The following is a 16,532-nucleotide window of genomic DNA, read 5'->3' as shown; positions in this document are numbered from 1 at the left end:
TCACTGGCTTTTTGTGCAATTAATTTCCAGACTGACATTTTACCTGAATGCACTTAAAGCTCTCAGTTAACTTGTCTTGTACATGAAGCATATTCTCAAAATGGTTTCTTCTTTTTCTCCAGATGTGCTTTGGATCTATATGGTGGTGGCAGCAGGGGGGAGCACTAAATCAGTCACATTCCTCCTTTTGCCATTCTAGCTACTGTGTCTCTCCCTCCTTAATTATTTTCATTTCTTTATTGTGTGCTGTTTAAAGCGGGGGGTTGACAAATAGTTTCTTTGCAGCCTGACCAGATTTGATTCCAGAGTTAAAATGGAGCGATCTATCGTGCTGTTAACCCTATCTCACTTCTTATTGAGACTGAGTAACTTCACTGACTGCCTTGCATCAAACTATAATGCTATCATTTTAACACTTGTCATTTTTTGCTTTTTTAATTGCCATCTGGCTTGTGATACATTGTCATGAGCGGACACTGGCACAGTGACTTATATCAGCTCTTCCACGTAGCTGTTAGTGGGCATAATGTTGAAAACATGTTTTTTACATTTTCCACTCCCTTGTCTGCTTCCTTCTTTTTGCTGCAGGGAAAATATCCTGAAAACAGCAAAAGCCTTAGTTGAAGATACAAAATTGTTGGTTTCCGGTGCTGCTTCAAGTCAGGACAAACTGGCTCAGGCGGCTCAGTCATCAGCTAACACCATCACCCAGCTCGCTGAGGTAGTAAAATTGGGAGCAGCTAGCTTGGGATCAGATGATCCTGAAACACAGGTGAGATGCTCTTGATTCTTCTGATACTCTTACAGAAATCAAAGGAATTTACAGAAGTTGAAAAAGAGGGTAGAGAAGGTTTTTGTTTGGTAAGACCTTGTGAGAGTAGTACTTGAAGTCAAAGATGAAGGGTTCATCTCTTTGGGGGCGTTTTTGGATCAGGCATTGCTCATTTTTTAGAATACAGCCAACACCCTGGAACACGGAGCAGAAATAGGAAAGCTTCTGTGTAACTTATTTGCTTTTCTTTCATTGATGTCTTTGTGCTCAGATACTTTTCATGAAGTGTTTGTCTTAGTTTTATTATATTGTGATGGGAATCCTGACTTACCTCATTTTGTTGTAGATAGATATGCATCGCTTCAAGGTTCTTTATTGATCTGGCAGCTGGGATGGGCACTGTATGCTACTTGCATAGGCTAACAAGCTTTCAGTATTCTGTAGCTGTGTCTGTGTTGTTTTTAATATAATGCAATAACTTTAGCCTTGAGTGTGGATTATCTCAAATAAGGCTCTGGAAGGGTTGTGCGTTCAGTTTTGACCTCCATAATGGAGTAAACTTCCAAGATTTTCCTGTCCAGAAAAAGTCTGCTGGAAATACTTGTTTTTAACAGAAGAATTTCCTTAAAAAAACTTTTACAGATACAGAAGTTTTATCTCACATTGTTTTTCTATAGCTGAGGATGCAGTACTTAGAATGAACTGCTATTACTTACAAATAGATATTTTTTGGAGCAATTTTATATTACCAACTGGAAATTGTCCTAAATGGAGCATTTCTAATAATGTAGAACCCAATGCCATTACAGCATTTTTCTATAAAGGCAAAGCTGACTTTACCTGACACGATAGTTTCAGTTGTCTTACAGTGCTAGTAGTGCTAGTTGCTGTACAGCCTAGTCAGTGGGAAACAGCAAATCACACTGACATGTCTTATGTCAGGGGTTCTTTCCATATTTCCTTGGCCATAAAGCATCTGCGCTGCCAAAAGCTGATAAACTTCTCAGGAATATCAAGGACTTCATTTATATACAAATCACAGTGAACAAAATCAGGCAAAAATGAAGCTGTATTCTTATGTACTGCTACAAAAAGTTGAGAAGTGTTTGTTCCACTTTTTTTTCCCCGAGCTTTTTTACTTTTCTTTCATGTGTTATTTTTTCTTGAAGTGAACAACTGCTCTGAAGTCTAAAAAAATACTTAGAACATCTGATTTTATGTTGGTGAAAAGGACGAATTTGGAGGAGTTATTGAAATAGTACCCTAAAATAATAGGCAAGGCTGTTGTAGTGTCTGTGTATTGTCTGGGAAGTCTTCATCTTACTTGAATCCATTTCTTGAATGAGCCTTATGTCTGTTTCTCGTTCCTATAGGTTGTCCTGATCAATGCGATCAAGGATGTTGCAAAGGCCCTTTCTGACCTCATTGGTGCTACAAAAGGAGCTGCCAGCAAGCCAGCAGATGACCCATCCATGTACCAGCTGAAGGGGGCTGCCAAGGTATGAAAGCTTGTTCTTACTTTTTATTTGCAAGTATCAGGTCCAGTCATGCTTCCTAGACAGCTTGACTTTGGATTTCAGCAATTTCTGGTTCCTTGAGGTGTTTCAGTAGCATTCTGGGATGTATATGAAAATAAGAAGATGCTACTGAGTTACCATGTCAGTTTTTGTGGGTTGTCAGATGACTTTTGTATTTTTGATGGAAGAACTGTAATCTTTCTAAACAGAAACATCTTTTGCAACCCCAAAAGGGCCAGTTTTCATACCACTACAGACTACAATTTATCCAGTAAAATCTGTTACTTAAGTCCTGGAATCTGAATGATGATATATGCTCAAGATGTGAGCATGTTACCCTCCTTGTTTAGGCCTTGCAGCTTTGAGGGATGGGGAGCACAACACCAAAAACCCTGTGGTGAGGCTTTATGCTTATGAAGACTAATGATCCATCTCTCTAGATGTTTCCAGGAAGTACATGGATGTAAAAGCTCAAAAAGCTCTCAGATTCCACCATGTCTGATATTTCTGTGCTATGTTTTCCTTGCATCTGAGATATATTTTGACATTTGCCTCAAAAAGATCTTAAAACTGTCTTACAAAATATTTCCAGATGTGGAGATTGAGACGATATTACATCTGCTTCCGTATTATGGGAGTGTTTTGGTAGCTTTTTGCTTTGCTATGCAATCTTCACTCTCCTGTCTTTACCTGTGAGACCTGTGCCTCTGTTCCTTTTAAAGGAGAGCAGTATACTGTAGAGGCACAACTTGAAAATGACCCATCTAGTCTAGAAGAGTGGTTTCTTGGCTCTTCCTGCTCAGAAAAGCTATCCACGTTTTAAATTCCTGTTGTCAAAAAGCTGGCCTTTCTGCTTCGTCTTAATTCCCAAGAATTCAGATGTGTTAGTTAGATATCATTTGTATGTCAGCGTACTGGGGTTTAGGAAAGACAATGACTACTAGGTTATTCTCTGTATTATGACTGTTGAGTTTCTCCTGGGAACAACCAATGCAGTATTGTTCTGTAGTAAGACGTTTCTGCGACTTACAGGGAGCTCTCGTAAGCTGGCCAACAGAAGAGTCAATACTTATTCCCATAATAATTACAGTTCATGATGTTTTTTTGGCTACATCAGAAGTAATAAGACAACTATATTATTTTGCCTTGATTCATAACATGCCATCTCTGTAATATGGGAGGGATGAATTGTGCATTTTTTCTTCACCTCTGTTTTTCAGGTGATGGTAACAAATGTCACATCACTTTTGAAGACTGTTAAAGCAGTAGAAGATGAAGCAACTCGAGGGACAAGAGCTCTTGAGGCCACAATTGAGTACATCAAACAGGAACTCACGGTAAAGAATAAAATGACCATGCATAGCAGCTTTTGAAACTAAACTCTTAACATCAGACTAGGCTGCATGAGGAGTCCTCAAGCTCTGCAGTGAATTGGATGCAGTTTCATTACCTCCATCCATTGTATGTCATCTCTGAAAATCCAATTACATGCTTCTTCAGCCTGTCTACTTTGAGATAGTAATGGTTTCCACTGAGAGATTTGAGATGCTAGTGTCACATAAAAAATCTGGAAGCAACTTTGTTGTTTAGACATTAAGCTTTCACTGCAGACTTTATTTTCTAAGTCAAATGTTGTTTGCTTTTTATTGATCTTGGCTTTCAGAATGTCTCTTTACCATCAAAGCCTGCTGTTTAATCTTATTTCCGTCTTTCCTTTATTTAGAAATGATATTACCAGTGATAAATAGCTTGGTTTCTCATATTTTATCAGAGAAGGAATTGACAGTACCTTCCAAATTAGGTGCTAGATCAATGACAATTAGTTTCCTTCCTCTTTAAGATATGATAGTTTAACCAGTAGCTGCATCTTTCAGTTACTCTTCCACTAGTACACTGATCAGTGACGTAAATTAATACTTGCTTGTTTGTGAATAAGGCTCTTCTTTCCCTCTTTCCTTGGCTAAAATCCATTTTAAAAATATCTATAAACATACCTGTCTATAAAAAACATCTATAGACAATGTCTTCATTGGGAAATACTTCATTGTATGTTGTGTGTGCATTAAAATACTTAAGAGTGTAACTGCACCTGGAATAGTATTGTCTTTTCAGAGGCGCTCCAGAAAGCATTTGTTTTTCATGGTGAGAACGGTGCTCTTTTGAGCAAGAAATTAGTGTTTAATGGGGAAGAAGGGAAATGAAAAAAAGAAACTTAACATTTTGTATACCTGTTGGGAATTCAGATATTTTCAGCAGGTGGCAAAAGCTCGTGGCTTAGTATCTGATCTGGAATGTACAATTTCAATAATTAACCAGCAGTCCTGGCTAACCAGAGAGGAACCTTGACTGGAGGTTAGTGAATTTGTCTGCAATCTGCACAAAGGGCAGGAAGGATAACTCGGGGATTGCAGAAGAATCAGTCTGATAGCAGGGCATTTTATGGAGCAAGTCATCTTGAATGTCATCACATGGCATAAGTGGGACAATGGAGTGATCAGATGCAGCCAGCATGGGTTTATGAAAAGCAGGTTGTTGTATCAGAAATGATGTGACCAGCAGGACCAGGGAAGTAATTGTCCCTCTGTACTTGGCACTTATGAGACCACGCCTCAAATGCTGTGTTCAGTTTTAAGCCTTCCACTACAAGGATATTGAGTTGCCCAGCCATGTGCAGAGAAGAGCAACAGTGCTGATGAAGGGACTAGAAAGCAAGACTTATGAGAAGTAACTGAGGGAATGGGGGTTGTTTAGTCTGGAGAAAAGGAGACTGAGAGGAGACGTTATTGCTCTCTACAACTACCTGAGAGAAGGTTGCAACCAGGAGAGGGTGTTGGTATATTTTTTCAAGTGATGTGTGATAGGATGCAAGAAAATAGTCTGAAGTTGTGCCAGGGGAGATTTAGATTGGATAGTAGGAAGAATTTCTTCACAGAGAGCAGTTAAGCTGACTATGTGGGAGTTGGAGTCTCATTCCCTGGAAGTATTTAAGAGATGTGTGGATGCGGCTGTAATGGCCCTGGTTTAGTGTTAGGACTCAGTAGATCAGGTTGATGGTTGAACTTGATCTCAAGGAGCAATTCTAATCTAGGTGATCTGTGGTTTCTAGTGCGTGCCGCTGTCACGTATCCTTATGAAAATCTGGATGACTAAAAACAAACGTCATTCCTTTGCATAAATTCTAAAATGTGTCAGGTCTATGTTTGAAACGTTATTGTGTGTGTTTTCTCAATCTAGTTGCTATCTCTTTGAAATATTCCTCCTCCTTTCCCTTTTGTCAGTTTTGCTAAGCAATGGGCCTGTGGTAGAGCTGCTGTCATCTCTTCTGTGGGGAGAAAAGCAGGGTGCTGGGTTGGTGTAGAGAAGAAGCAAGAATGGCAGATATGAGCTTAGGAAGGTGTTTCAAACTTGACCTGGAACTCCAGGGACTGAATTTGAACAACACTGAGTAATATCATCCACGTATTAGACTGTTTTTTAACATTGCTTCCATTTCTGAAGAGAGACAGTGAAAAGTTGATTGATCAGGAGCATGGGATAGACCAGGCCAAATGGCTGTCAAGACATCTGGGTTCTGTAGCCGCTAGCATGCTAAGGATGAAGAGGTACCCCCAAAGCATTGTTTGTAATGCATGTAGTACAGAAAACATCTCCTGATGGCTGCATTGCTGCTGCAGAGTGAAAGAATGGCAAGCAAATTGATTAAAACTTGGAAATGTGAAATATGAGCTCAAAGTAAGGTTTCCTATCTTGTATTATCTACATCTTAAAACTGTTAATGTGGTCTTCCATTCATAAATGTTGTGTGTTGTCAGAATTTAAACTGTTTTCATGCAAGTCCTTATGAAAAATGGGATCTCTATGATTCTAATGGAGACTAAATGTAGAATAAGAGAAAATACGATTTTTCGTTCCTCCTCCTCCATTTTTTTAAGAGACATCTGCATATTTTAGCGATGTTCTTTGGCTATCCTGCACTATGCTGGTTTTGGCAACAGGGGCTCAGTAGTTGTTTCTCTGTTGTCTGTAGGTAAGCAGGCTTATCAGGACCAGGCTCACAACGAATGAGAATGATACTGAAGTACTCTGAATATGTTTCTCATTTCCTGCTAATGGAAGTCTGCATCCAGTTGCTGTCTCTTTTTCTCGGTTTGAGTTGTTCTGTTTTGACTTGATGGGTGGGTATCAAGCTTTCCTCCTGCTTTCACTTGAAGGTGTTTCAGTCAAATGAGGTTCCAGAAAAGACATCATCACCTGAAGAATCAATCCGGATGACGAAAGGAATCACCATGGCAACAGCCAAAGCTGTGGCAGCTGGGAACTCATGCAGACAGGAGGATGTGATTGCTACAGCAAATCTCAGCCGCAAAGCAGTAGCTGACATGCTAACAGCTTGTAAGGTAAAGAATTGCTTCCATGTCTAAGACTGATATATATATTTTTTCCCCTCTGTATTTTATTTTTCTCCTTCTCTGTAATCATCTCTTTCACTTACAGATTCTGTTCGGTTTTCTTTTTGTTAGTGTTTTACTTTCTAGATGAGAAAGTTAATGGTTATAATAATTATAAGGTGATGTAACATTTCTAGCAGAGGATTTTTCTGTGCTTAAAAAAAAACAAACAACACTAATGATCACTGTTTTGTTTTTAAGAAACCGAGAGGTTGTAAATGACCTGAATTTTCATTGTTTTCAGTCTTTTTATTTAACTGGAAGACAAGCGGTGAATACAGATAGAATAAAAGAATAATGCTGTGGTCACAAGTATGATTTCAGTACTTCTAGGAATCCACCAGTGGAAGGAGCCATTCAGGTCTATTTCCTTCTTTCTCCTCTTACTAAACTAGCAGTTTGCTCAGTTTCTGTAGTGGTTTACAAAAACGTGTTTTGCATTTGCAATGAAAATAGTGATACCCTGTTTTCTAAACTTGAACTAGAGAACTTTCAGAAGCAGATCTGCGAAACTTGGAGGAGAAGAGGCCATGGCTATGTTGTATAAATGACATAATAGTCATTTATCTTTTCTCTGATCATAAAAAGGATCGAAGCATAAATTTAAAATGTTGGGATTACGAAGACCTTACAAAGCCATTCCTTTTAGCCTACAGAAATAAATGTCTTTGTCTGTAAATTCTATTTATTTGCTTTGCCTTTACATGTATGGAAGCTGGCAGGAAAATGATAGTGCTCTCTGACGTGTGGGAATTTTATTTCATCACATCCCTGCCAAAGTCAGTCCCAGATTACTCATAGCTTAATTCTGGCCACATGGAAGGGTTTATTGTGTTGTGGGTTATTTAAAGATCATCATATAAAAGTGCAAGTTATATAAGAACTTAAATCTGAATTTATACAAACTACCGAATGAAATTTTCTTATTTGACTTCATTTTGTTAGAGTTCTTAGTGTCTGACAGTTCTTGAATACATTTCAGGCTTCAGATTTTGATTTTGCCCTCTCGACATGCAAACCTCAGAAGCTTAACACAACTAATTTTCACAGTAAATTTTAACAACAGTGCTAATTACATGAGAACTATTCCGTATTATGTCTTAGGCAGAATCCAGTTGACTGAAACTTCTAGAAGAATGTGTAGCAGGAGGATAAAACACAGCAGTAAAAAACTGAAAGTTAAGAGAAGTTCCACCTATGTTTCACTGGTAATTAGTCATTGGAACAAAAATCTGATTTCTATCCTAATTTCCAACTTTTCCATCTTTTTGGAGGTTCCCAAGACCCAACTAAGACAAGATCTAAGCAGTCTGGTCTGAATTTAATAAAGATCCTGCAAAAGGAGGTTGGGCTGAATGTATTCCCAGCATTCCTTCCAACAGCCATGATTTTTTGTTTCTGTCAATCTTTTGGTACATTTTACTCCAGAGGTGCTGATAGTCTAGGAGTCGTGGAATGAGAGGTAGTGCTGTCTCAATGTTTTGAAAGCATATATAGAGAAAATAAGGGTTGTTAGCAGAGAGAAGCCTTGCCATAAGGAAATATGTTTCCTACATCTTTGGAAACATTTCTCAGTTGAAGATGGCAGGCTTGGTGTGCATGTCTGGGAAAGTAAAAATTCCTGTTACAAGTCCTAACTGATCTAGTGAGATTTCTATTAGTACATCTCTAGATTCCAAAAATGTCATCAGACTATTGCAAAGTAAATGGTTTAAGATTCAGCGAATCTCAAAAATGCTTCCAGAAGTACTCTGATATCAGACTTGGTTATGTATGCAAAGCACAATTTAAGGTGTTTACAGTTTCTTCATAAGGTACACTGGAGAAGTCTTCTGCTCCATTTTGGAAATAAAGAGTAAACTGTACTGGATTTTTTATTTAAATTACCTTTGCAGTGTGTTTGAAGGATGCTGAAGGTGGGGAGAATCCCATCTTGTTAACTCCTTTGCCTTCGTATTGCTTATTGGCAAGATGAGGAGTTGATGGTGACAAATCATCTGTTGTGTGTGCTGTGCTCTGCTGATCTTGAACTTCCCAGCAGAGGGTGCCCGCAGACAAGTTGCAGGTCCAGCTCACGAGAGCACTTGTTCTGAATGTGGAGGGTTTGCAGAGAATACTCAGAATACACAAGCAATGAGATAATCTGCAGTCCTAATCAAAGACAGAAAGCTGCACGGGTGGATGGGGCTGTTCTGTGAGAGGAGATGCTCATTTTTAGTTAATCTTGGAAGTTTTACTTGTCGACAGTCAGCACTTACCTTCAGTCAAAAGGTCCCCAGTGACATAGAATTGTATTTATAAAATGTAAGGCTTTTAGAAAACTCTTGGCTGGTACTTGAACTCTGATTGGTACAAAGTGGTCTGGATCCAGTGCTTTTGAGTCTGAACCAGATGACTATTTCTGTTTTATTTCCTTCAAGACTGACTGCATAGCCTTAAAATAAAATAGAGTTTTAGCACATTTCTAACCTGAAAGATGTAAATATCCATCATTTTTGAGTTGCAAAATGCACTTAGGATTTTGATTTTTGTTGATACTAGATGGGAAAAGCCACAGTAGCACAAACTTGCACTGTAGAACAGTGTGTGTCCAACCTGAGAGCCCATTCCAGTCCCAAGATATTTTCCAAGATAAATATTTTCATTAAAATGCATCATAAATTCTCCTCTGTTTTCAGAGTGCTCTTCAGAGGGTTCTCTATTTCTTTTTCACTGATAAAAGAAGCTGTATTACTGCTGAGAAAGCCTAAAGAAGAACTAATAAGAAATGTATTTTCAGTGGTGTTCTCAGAACTGGAGCTGTGCTCCTTTTTGAGCCCAGTTTGCTTGACTGTTTATGATAGAAATGGCTGGCTCTCAAGTTCAAATGTCTTCTGCATTTTAGGAGAAATCTCTTCCCTTCTCTTTCCCTAACCTCCTTGGGGCACTTTTGGAGCACTGATGTTGCTTTTCCTCCTCAGCAAGCATCATATCACCAGGAGGTGAGTCAAGAAGTTCGAGAGAGAGCCCTGCGCTTTGGAACAGAATGTACGCTGGGATACCTGGAACTCTTGGAACATGTCCTCCTGGTAAGCAGGAGCCTGCATGCACGTGCTGGACCCTTCCAAAAAGAAGAATCTCTCTTTCTGTAGTGGCTGTTAGTAACATATTTTATGAACGGTTTTGTTATTCAGGAGAAACAATCTAGAGCAAACTCAGCACTTCAGCTCAAACCACGAGACAGAAGGGTGTCTCGAAGATCTGAGTGGGATGAATTCTGAAGCAGTTGTGGAGGTTGTAAGGGTGCTGATCTAAAAGTGGTTCCCAAAAAAGAAATTAAAGCAAGATATTTCAGTGGTCTTTTAAGCCCACTCTAAGCATTAGATGTATTAAACAAACAAAGTCTACTTCTCTAGACCAAAGACGTTATGAGAACATTATGAAAGCACTTTTGCATGCCTTTTGCAGATTCCAGGAAAATAAGAGGCATTTACCAATGTCATCCCAAAACCCCAAGTTAGCACCATTTCACAGAGCTTTCCAATTCATACCAGATGTGATGCACCCAAAGTTCTGAGAAAAAAAAAAAAGCCACTTAAATCCAAACACATGCATCCTGTATTCATTTGTTTTTTCTTGGCAATAAGTAATTATCAAATAACACATTGCTCTTCAGTTGCTATTACAACTATGGAAAGCAATAATCTGTGTCAGAACAAAGATTTTTGAGATATTGAAGTTTCTGGAGGTAATTTGAATCAGCTTTATGAACTGCTAGAGATTTCTTTTAAATGACTTTAAGCAGACATATTGAAATATATGAAACTGAAATTTGCAACTTGGATTAGCAAATCCAAGTCTGGCTTACTGCTGAGAATGTCATGTCTAATCGATTACATCAACTTGTTCAAGTATGCAGAGCATAGACATGAAGCCACAGTTATGTTTGTGCTTGCCACTAGCAATGAAAGACTGAATTTATTAATGTGATTCCTAGAGCTGCATAGCAGTATGTAATTTCACGTTAGATATGTCATATATTTTTAGTTTTTAAGTACTTTAAGGAATTGTTCAGATTTGGTCTTCTGTTGGTTACAGCAGTGTTTCAGATTGAATACCAGAATAGGACAAGGACTTCTGTCAATTTTTGCTAACTTTATTCTTCTTTATTTTCCACTTTCTGCTTTGTTCTACAAGAGAAACAGGCCTTTCTTATCTTAAGTCTCTTTACTTTCTTTAGAGTAAAACTCAGAATGTTGTCCCCTCCCAAACTCTTGCAATCTTAGGAAAGTGACCTTGATCCAAATTACAACCAAAATTGAAGAGAACAGTGTGTGTTGGGGAAAAAAAAAATGGGTAGAATGGTAACTTCATTTGACTATTTGCATGAATTTGAATACAATTAGTCATAAACACACATAATGCATCCATGATTATCTTCATAAATGAAGTAGGACCTGCAATGTATGTGAAAAGAAAAAAAACCTTTTTCATTGGAGCCTCAAACCAAGTAAATTACCAGATTTTAGATCTAGGGACTTTTGCCTTCTTTCCCCTGAGTTCTAACTCTTGGACTTGTGACAAAGATGCAGCCTGGATGCGATCCAGGTGGTTTACAGTGATTCACTGTAAAAAGAGTATCGTGTTTTAGAATCATAGAATCCTTAGAGTTTGAAGGGACCACTGAAGGCCATCTAGTCCAACTCTCCTGCAATTTTTGGGAACATTCCAGTGTTCCTGGAACCTTACTATTATTAAATATTATGTTTTATCTTTTTCTTTAGATCCTTCAAAAACCAACACCAGAGCTAAAGCATCAGTTGGCTGCTTTCTCCAAGCGGGTTGCCAGTGCTGTTACAGAGCTTATTCAGTCAGCAGAAGCTATGAAGGGTGAGTTGGATAGCCTGGTTACTGGCACAATGTGCTTTTTGCTCCAGAAATGATCTTTTTTTCTTTTTTTCTTTTTTTTTTTAAACTTTAGACCAAAACCCAAAGTTAACAAAGCCCCTTTTAAATCTGTTCTATGTGTCTGGGTAGCATATTTCTCTGCCAGTATTCACATGAGTACAAGTCAGTAACATCATTAATATGATCTTAGTGATGATACTTCCATGTTAGTTTACAGTTAGAGAAGGCAGTAATTTTTTGTACATGTGTAGCAAGGAACAAATTTATTGAAGTTCAGAGTATGCATGATGTACATACCCTGCCAGTAAAGTTTTAATGATTAATTTGCATTTCTTGTGTAGCTTGTAGTATTATAATCTGTGCAAAAATATCCACAGTGTTTGTAATGGCAGTTTGACCCTGCTTCATTTCATACACTTTGTTCTAAATCGTCTGTAAAGCATGTGGCCTTTGAAGGTAGAACCATCAAGTATAGCACTCAAGAACCACAGTAGCAGAAAACAAAATTTAATAGAATTTTTACTGAACTGGGAGTTGGGCTGTAGTTGAACGGCTGGTTCCTCTCCCTACACTCTTATTTGTTCTCACACTATACGTCCTTTGTGGTGATAACTGCTTCACAGCTTCAAATAAAAGGGGATGTCATCATCTGGCTGAATTAATACTCAGCTTCTAGTAATGACAAACTTGTGGTATGTTGTGCATATGGCCCTCTGTGTGGGTCCTGTTCTGGCAAAGTTTGCTACTCAAACAATGAGACTTCAGAAATCCTGGTCTGGATGATTTCCTGAACTCTTCAGGATTGAGCAACTTGCAGACAAGCTTAAATTCAGCACTCAGTGTAGGGAATTCCATTGCTTAGTCGAAGTTTGCTGTTCTTAGATTTGTGGTATTTTCTCAAATACCAAGAAAATGATGTGTGCAAACTCATAGGATAACAATTCTAACATTTTTCATTTTAAATAAGATGAATTACATTTTCAGAGAAGTAATCATAAAAAGGTAGGGAAATGCATATTATATATATATGCATGCAAATTAGACTGTTACTGTTAAAGCGTATCTAAATACAAGATTAACAGGAATCTTCGCTCTAAGCAAGCATTCACAGCCATCAAAAGGTATACAAGCATTCTAATCTCATTGTTTGTTGACTGTTAAAGAAAAATACTTTGAATGAAAAAGTGTAATCACGTTTTTTCAGTCCTGCTTTTCCAAAAAGGTTTATAGTAAATTCATACAATCATTCTTTCCTAAGATAGATCAGAGAATCTTAGGGCTGCTCAGATGATCAGAGGGCTGGAGCACCTCTCCTATGAGGAATGGTTGAGGGAACTGGGATTGTTTAGCTTAGAGAAGAGAAGGCTCCAGGGAGACCTCACTGTGGCCTTCCAGTACTTGAAGGGAGCGTATAAACAGGAGGGGGGGAACAGCTGTTCACACGAGGGTGGATAGTGATAGGACAAGGGGGGATGTATAAACTGAGATGGGAGGTTTTGGTTAGATATGAGGAGGAAGTTTTTCACACAGAGGGCAGTGATGCACAGGTTGCCCAAGGAGGCTGTGGATGCCCCATCCCTGCAGGCATTCAAGGCCAGGCTGGATGTGGCTCTGGGCAGCCTGGGCTGCTGGTTGGTGACCTGCACACAGCAGGGGGTTGGAGCTAGATGAGCATTGTGCTCCTTTTCTACCCAGGCCGTTCTGTGATTTCATGATTCTATGAATGCTGTAATCATTTATCTCATATTCTCTGCAGTATATACCGTGTGATTTCCTCAGTTAACTCTGGCTTGAATCAATAGACGTTCCTTGGAATGTGATACTTGTCATAAGAAATAAATTATTAATTCCCACCTATGTTTTATTATTCCTCTAGGTCTTAATTATGTGTGTTTTTTTTTTTTACTCTATTTCATGTAACAGTCCCTTTCATTATGCTTTCTTCCTCTCCAGGTAAATTTATTGAACACTTCACCCTTTTTGTTCTGCATCTTTTCATATGTTTGGAAATTTCCTTTTTCATTTACTAATAAGCCAAGCCAATATCAGAGTTTTCCAATTCTCCAACTGGTTTTAAGAGGGGAGACATCTATAGCCAGTAATTTCTGTATCTTTAATTCATATTCATTAAAATCAAACTACGCTTGTTCTTTTTTTTTTTAATTCCTTTTTTACATTTTGCCTATAGGGATTTTTTTCTTTATTAGTTTCTTCATTTAAAGTAAGATGGTTTTTGGCTATTACTAGGTTTATTGACACGTGATAGAATTATCTCCTAACTGATTTTGATTGTTAATGTTTTCACCTTTGTTGCTAAAGGTGGGTTTTTTTTGTTTTGTTTTTTGAGAGAGGAATTCCTACGTTTTGCAAGTTTGGATTTGTCTGTATTTCTGTATGCTGCTGTTATTTTTTTCCCTGCTTTTGTGGCCAAAGTTAGGGTGTAATAAAGAATTCCTTCATCTTGTACACCAATTAAGCAGAGAAATTGTCTCAGGTAATGTTCTGGTGTTTCATATTTTATATGTATGTGTATTTATATTTATGTATGTATATCCAGAGGGGAGAGACAGAGAGAATACTAGCCACATGAGACATAGCTCCCTGGAATTACAAAGCCATGTATTTTAAATTTCTGCCAGCACATCATAAGTCAGAACAGGACATTTTGTGGTCCCCTGTGATTCAGTCATCCATAGTCGAAACTGCCTTCTTTTATACTCAGTGTGAACCCATAAGCATTCAGGTTTTTTTGTATTTTTTCTTGTGTTCCATGAATCAGAAATAGGTTATGCTATTCTTGATGCAAAGTGCCAATGTCTTCCTATCCATTCTTCTTTAGTAGTGTTTACTGTTTTAGTTGATATTTTATTGTAAGGTTCTCTCAAACTTGTATCAAATTTCAGTATTACAAGTCCTTATGAGATTGAAAAAATAAAGCAAACGTTGTAGCTCAGTCTTCCTTTGTCTTTTGTATACTTCTTCCCATTCTTTTTCATAGAAACCAGTTTGGGTTGGAAGGGATTTAAGATTATGTAGTTCTAACCCCCCTGCTATAGGCAGGGACACCTCCCTCTAGCCCAGGTCGCTCAAAGCCCCATCCAGCCAGCCTGGCCTTGAATGCTTCCAGGGAGGAGGCATTCACAATCTGTTCTGGTGTCTCACCACCTTCACAGTAAAGAATTTCTTCTTATCTAGTCTAAATCTCCTAGTTTAAAACTGTTGTCCCTAGTCCTGTTGCAACATGCCCTTGTAAAATGTCTCTCCTTAGCTTCCCTGTAGGCCCCCTTGAGGCACTGGAAGGCCTGTGATGCCACTTTCTCCCCTTGCTGTTTTTGGTCTCAGAAGTTTTCTTCCTGCTTTTCTTCTCTTCCCCCAAGCTGATGTTACTTTTGACTTTCATTGCTTCCCTCAGTCAAGAACATGGATGCTTTCTATATCTTGTCATTGGAGAATAATGTTATGAAATTGAAAGTAAGGGTGCACTGATAATTTGTAAATATTTAAGATGATCTCCAGCCAAGCATTCACTCTGTAGGCCTACAAAATGTCTTTTAGCTGAGAGTAATGGCAAAAACTCAACTACAGCAAAGACGACCTTTGATTGCGTTACAGAACCTGGTATTGGCCGTTTCTCCAATGCATTACAAACACATTGTCAAAACCCACACTGTCTTCATTCAATACCAGCTTCACCTCTAACCAGTGCCAAAAAAGAGACTCTGAAGCGTGCTGTGCCTGATTGGCTGTTGTCTGTAACGTGTCATCTTTACTGCTCTCTTAGATTTCTCACTCTACCTCACAGATTTGGTCAAGGACTTAGTAAGAGCCCAGCTATCTGAAAACTGAGTGATAGTTTTGTTCCCAGCTGCTTTGATTATGCAGTTCTTAAATTACTTTCTTAACAGAATATTCCTGCTAAATACCTTTTTGTGAACAATATTACACTCAGCGTAAATTACAGCATTTTGTTCCATTGTGTTATTTAAAAGGAGCATTCTACAGAATGCATTCTGTATTTGACACTTGAAATGCGATTGTAAATCACCCAGTTTGAATGGCAGGCTTGGAGGCACTGAAGTTATTGTCTTCCTTTCCATTAATTTCAGGGACAGAGTGGGTGGATCCAGAAGACCCAACAGTCATTGCAGAGACAGAGCTATTGGGAGCTGCAGCATCAATTGAGGCTGCAGCAAAGAAGTTAGAGCAGCTGAAACCAAGAGCCAAGCCAAAGGTGAGTGTCTGTCCCAATTGTTTCTTTGGAGGTAATAAGGTAGATAATGCATGTAGCCTATATGTTGACTTGCTGTTTGTTACTGTCCATGACCATCAGAAATTTGCATCTGTCTCAGTACCACTAGATACAGCACAAGGTAGGACTTACCTCTGAAGGAAAAGGTTAAAAAGATGCTTTTAGGGAGCAAGTCAAGTACAAGACATGAGCAAGCAAAGAAAGAAAAGCCAAGGATTACAAATGCTTGTGTTACTGTATAATTACTATTGATTACTTAGCTTTGTTTCCAAACTTATTTTACTGTTATGAAGTCATTCTCACTTGCTCCCCTGTGAGGAGCTTTTGTTCTCATCTGAACATGTGCAACATAATGGGATAAAGCAGCAGCAGAAACAACACAGAAAGGATTGAACAGAATGCAAGAGCTTCAGAATTTTCTATGTTTAAAAGCATAATGTTTTATTCCATGCTAAAAGAGTAAATGCTTTGGTATCAAATCACATATGTCGTATCACCCTTTTTCTTCAGTTTTCCTGAAGAAAAATGAATTACAGTTCTCTATGATAGCAGGTAGTGTTGCATCTTGCCAGGTTAATTCCAAACCTGTCTGAATATATTACATAAAATAAAGTCAACTGCCTTCATGAGTGATACAGTGGGAATGTATGACACAGCTG

General features: G+C 38.4%; 1 protein-coding gene across 2 annotated transcripts in view; it reads left to right on the top strand.

The window, feature by feature from the left end:
• The window catches only part of TLN2 (talin 2), a 142,486-nt gene that overhangs the window by 112,928 nt on the left and 13,026 nt on the right, over positions 1–16,532 (top strand). For both annotated transcript variants that reach the window (XM_042875742.1, XM_042875741.1), the window contains 7 exons: positions 589–772; positions 2,146–2,271; positions 3,510–3,626; positions 6,501–6,686; positions 9,698–9,805; positions 11,501–11,606; positions 15,731–15,855. In XM_042875742.1, the coding sequence (XP_042731676.1) occupies positions 589–772; positions 2,146–2,271; positions 3,510–3,626; positions 6,501–6,686; positions 9,698–9,805; positions 11,501–11,606; positions 15,731–15,855 (952 nt within the window). The remainder of the gene's footprint in view (positions 1–588; positions 773–2,145; positions 2,272–3,509; positions 3,627–6,500; positions 6,687–9,697; positions 9,806–11,500; positions 11,607–15,730; positions 15,856–16,532) is intronic.

This window comes from Lagopus leucura, unplaced genomic scaffold, assembly GCF_019238085.1.
Source record: "Lagopus leucura isolate 7727_CA_CO unplaced genomic scaffold, USGS_WTPT01 Super-Scaffold_100015, whole genome shotgun sequence".
NCBI lineage: Eukaryota > Metazoa > Chordata > Aves > Galliformes > Phasianidae > Lagopus > Lagopus leucura.
Note: the sequence above shows the minus strand (reverse complement) of the source record. Positions and strands in the feature narration are given on the sequence as shown.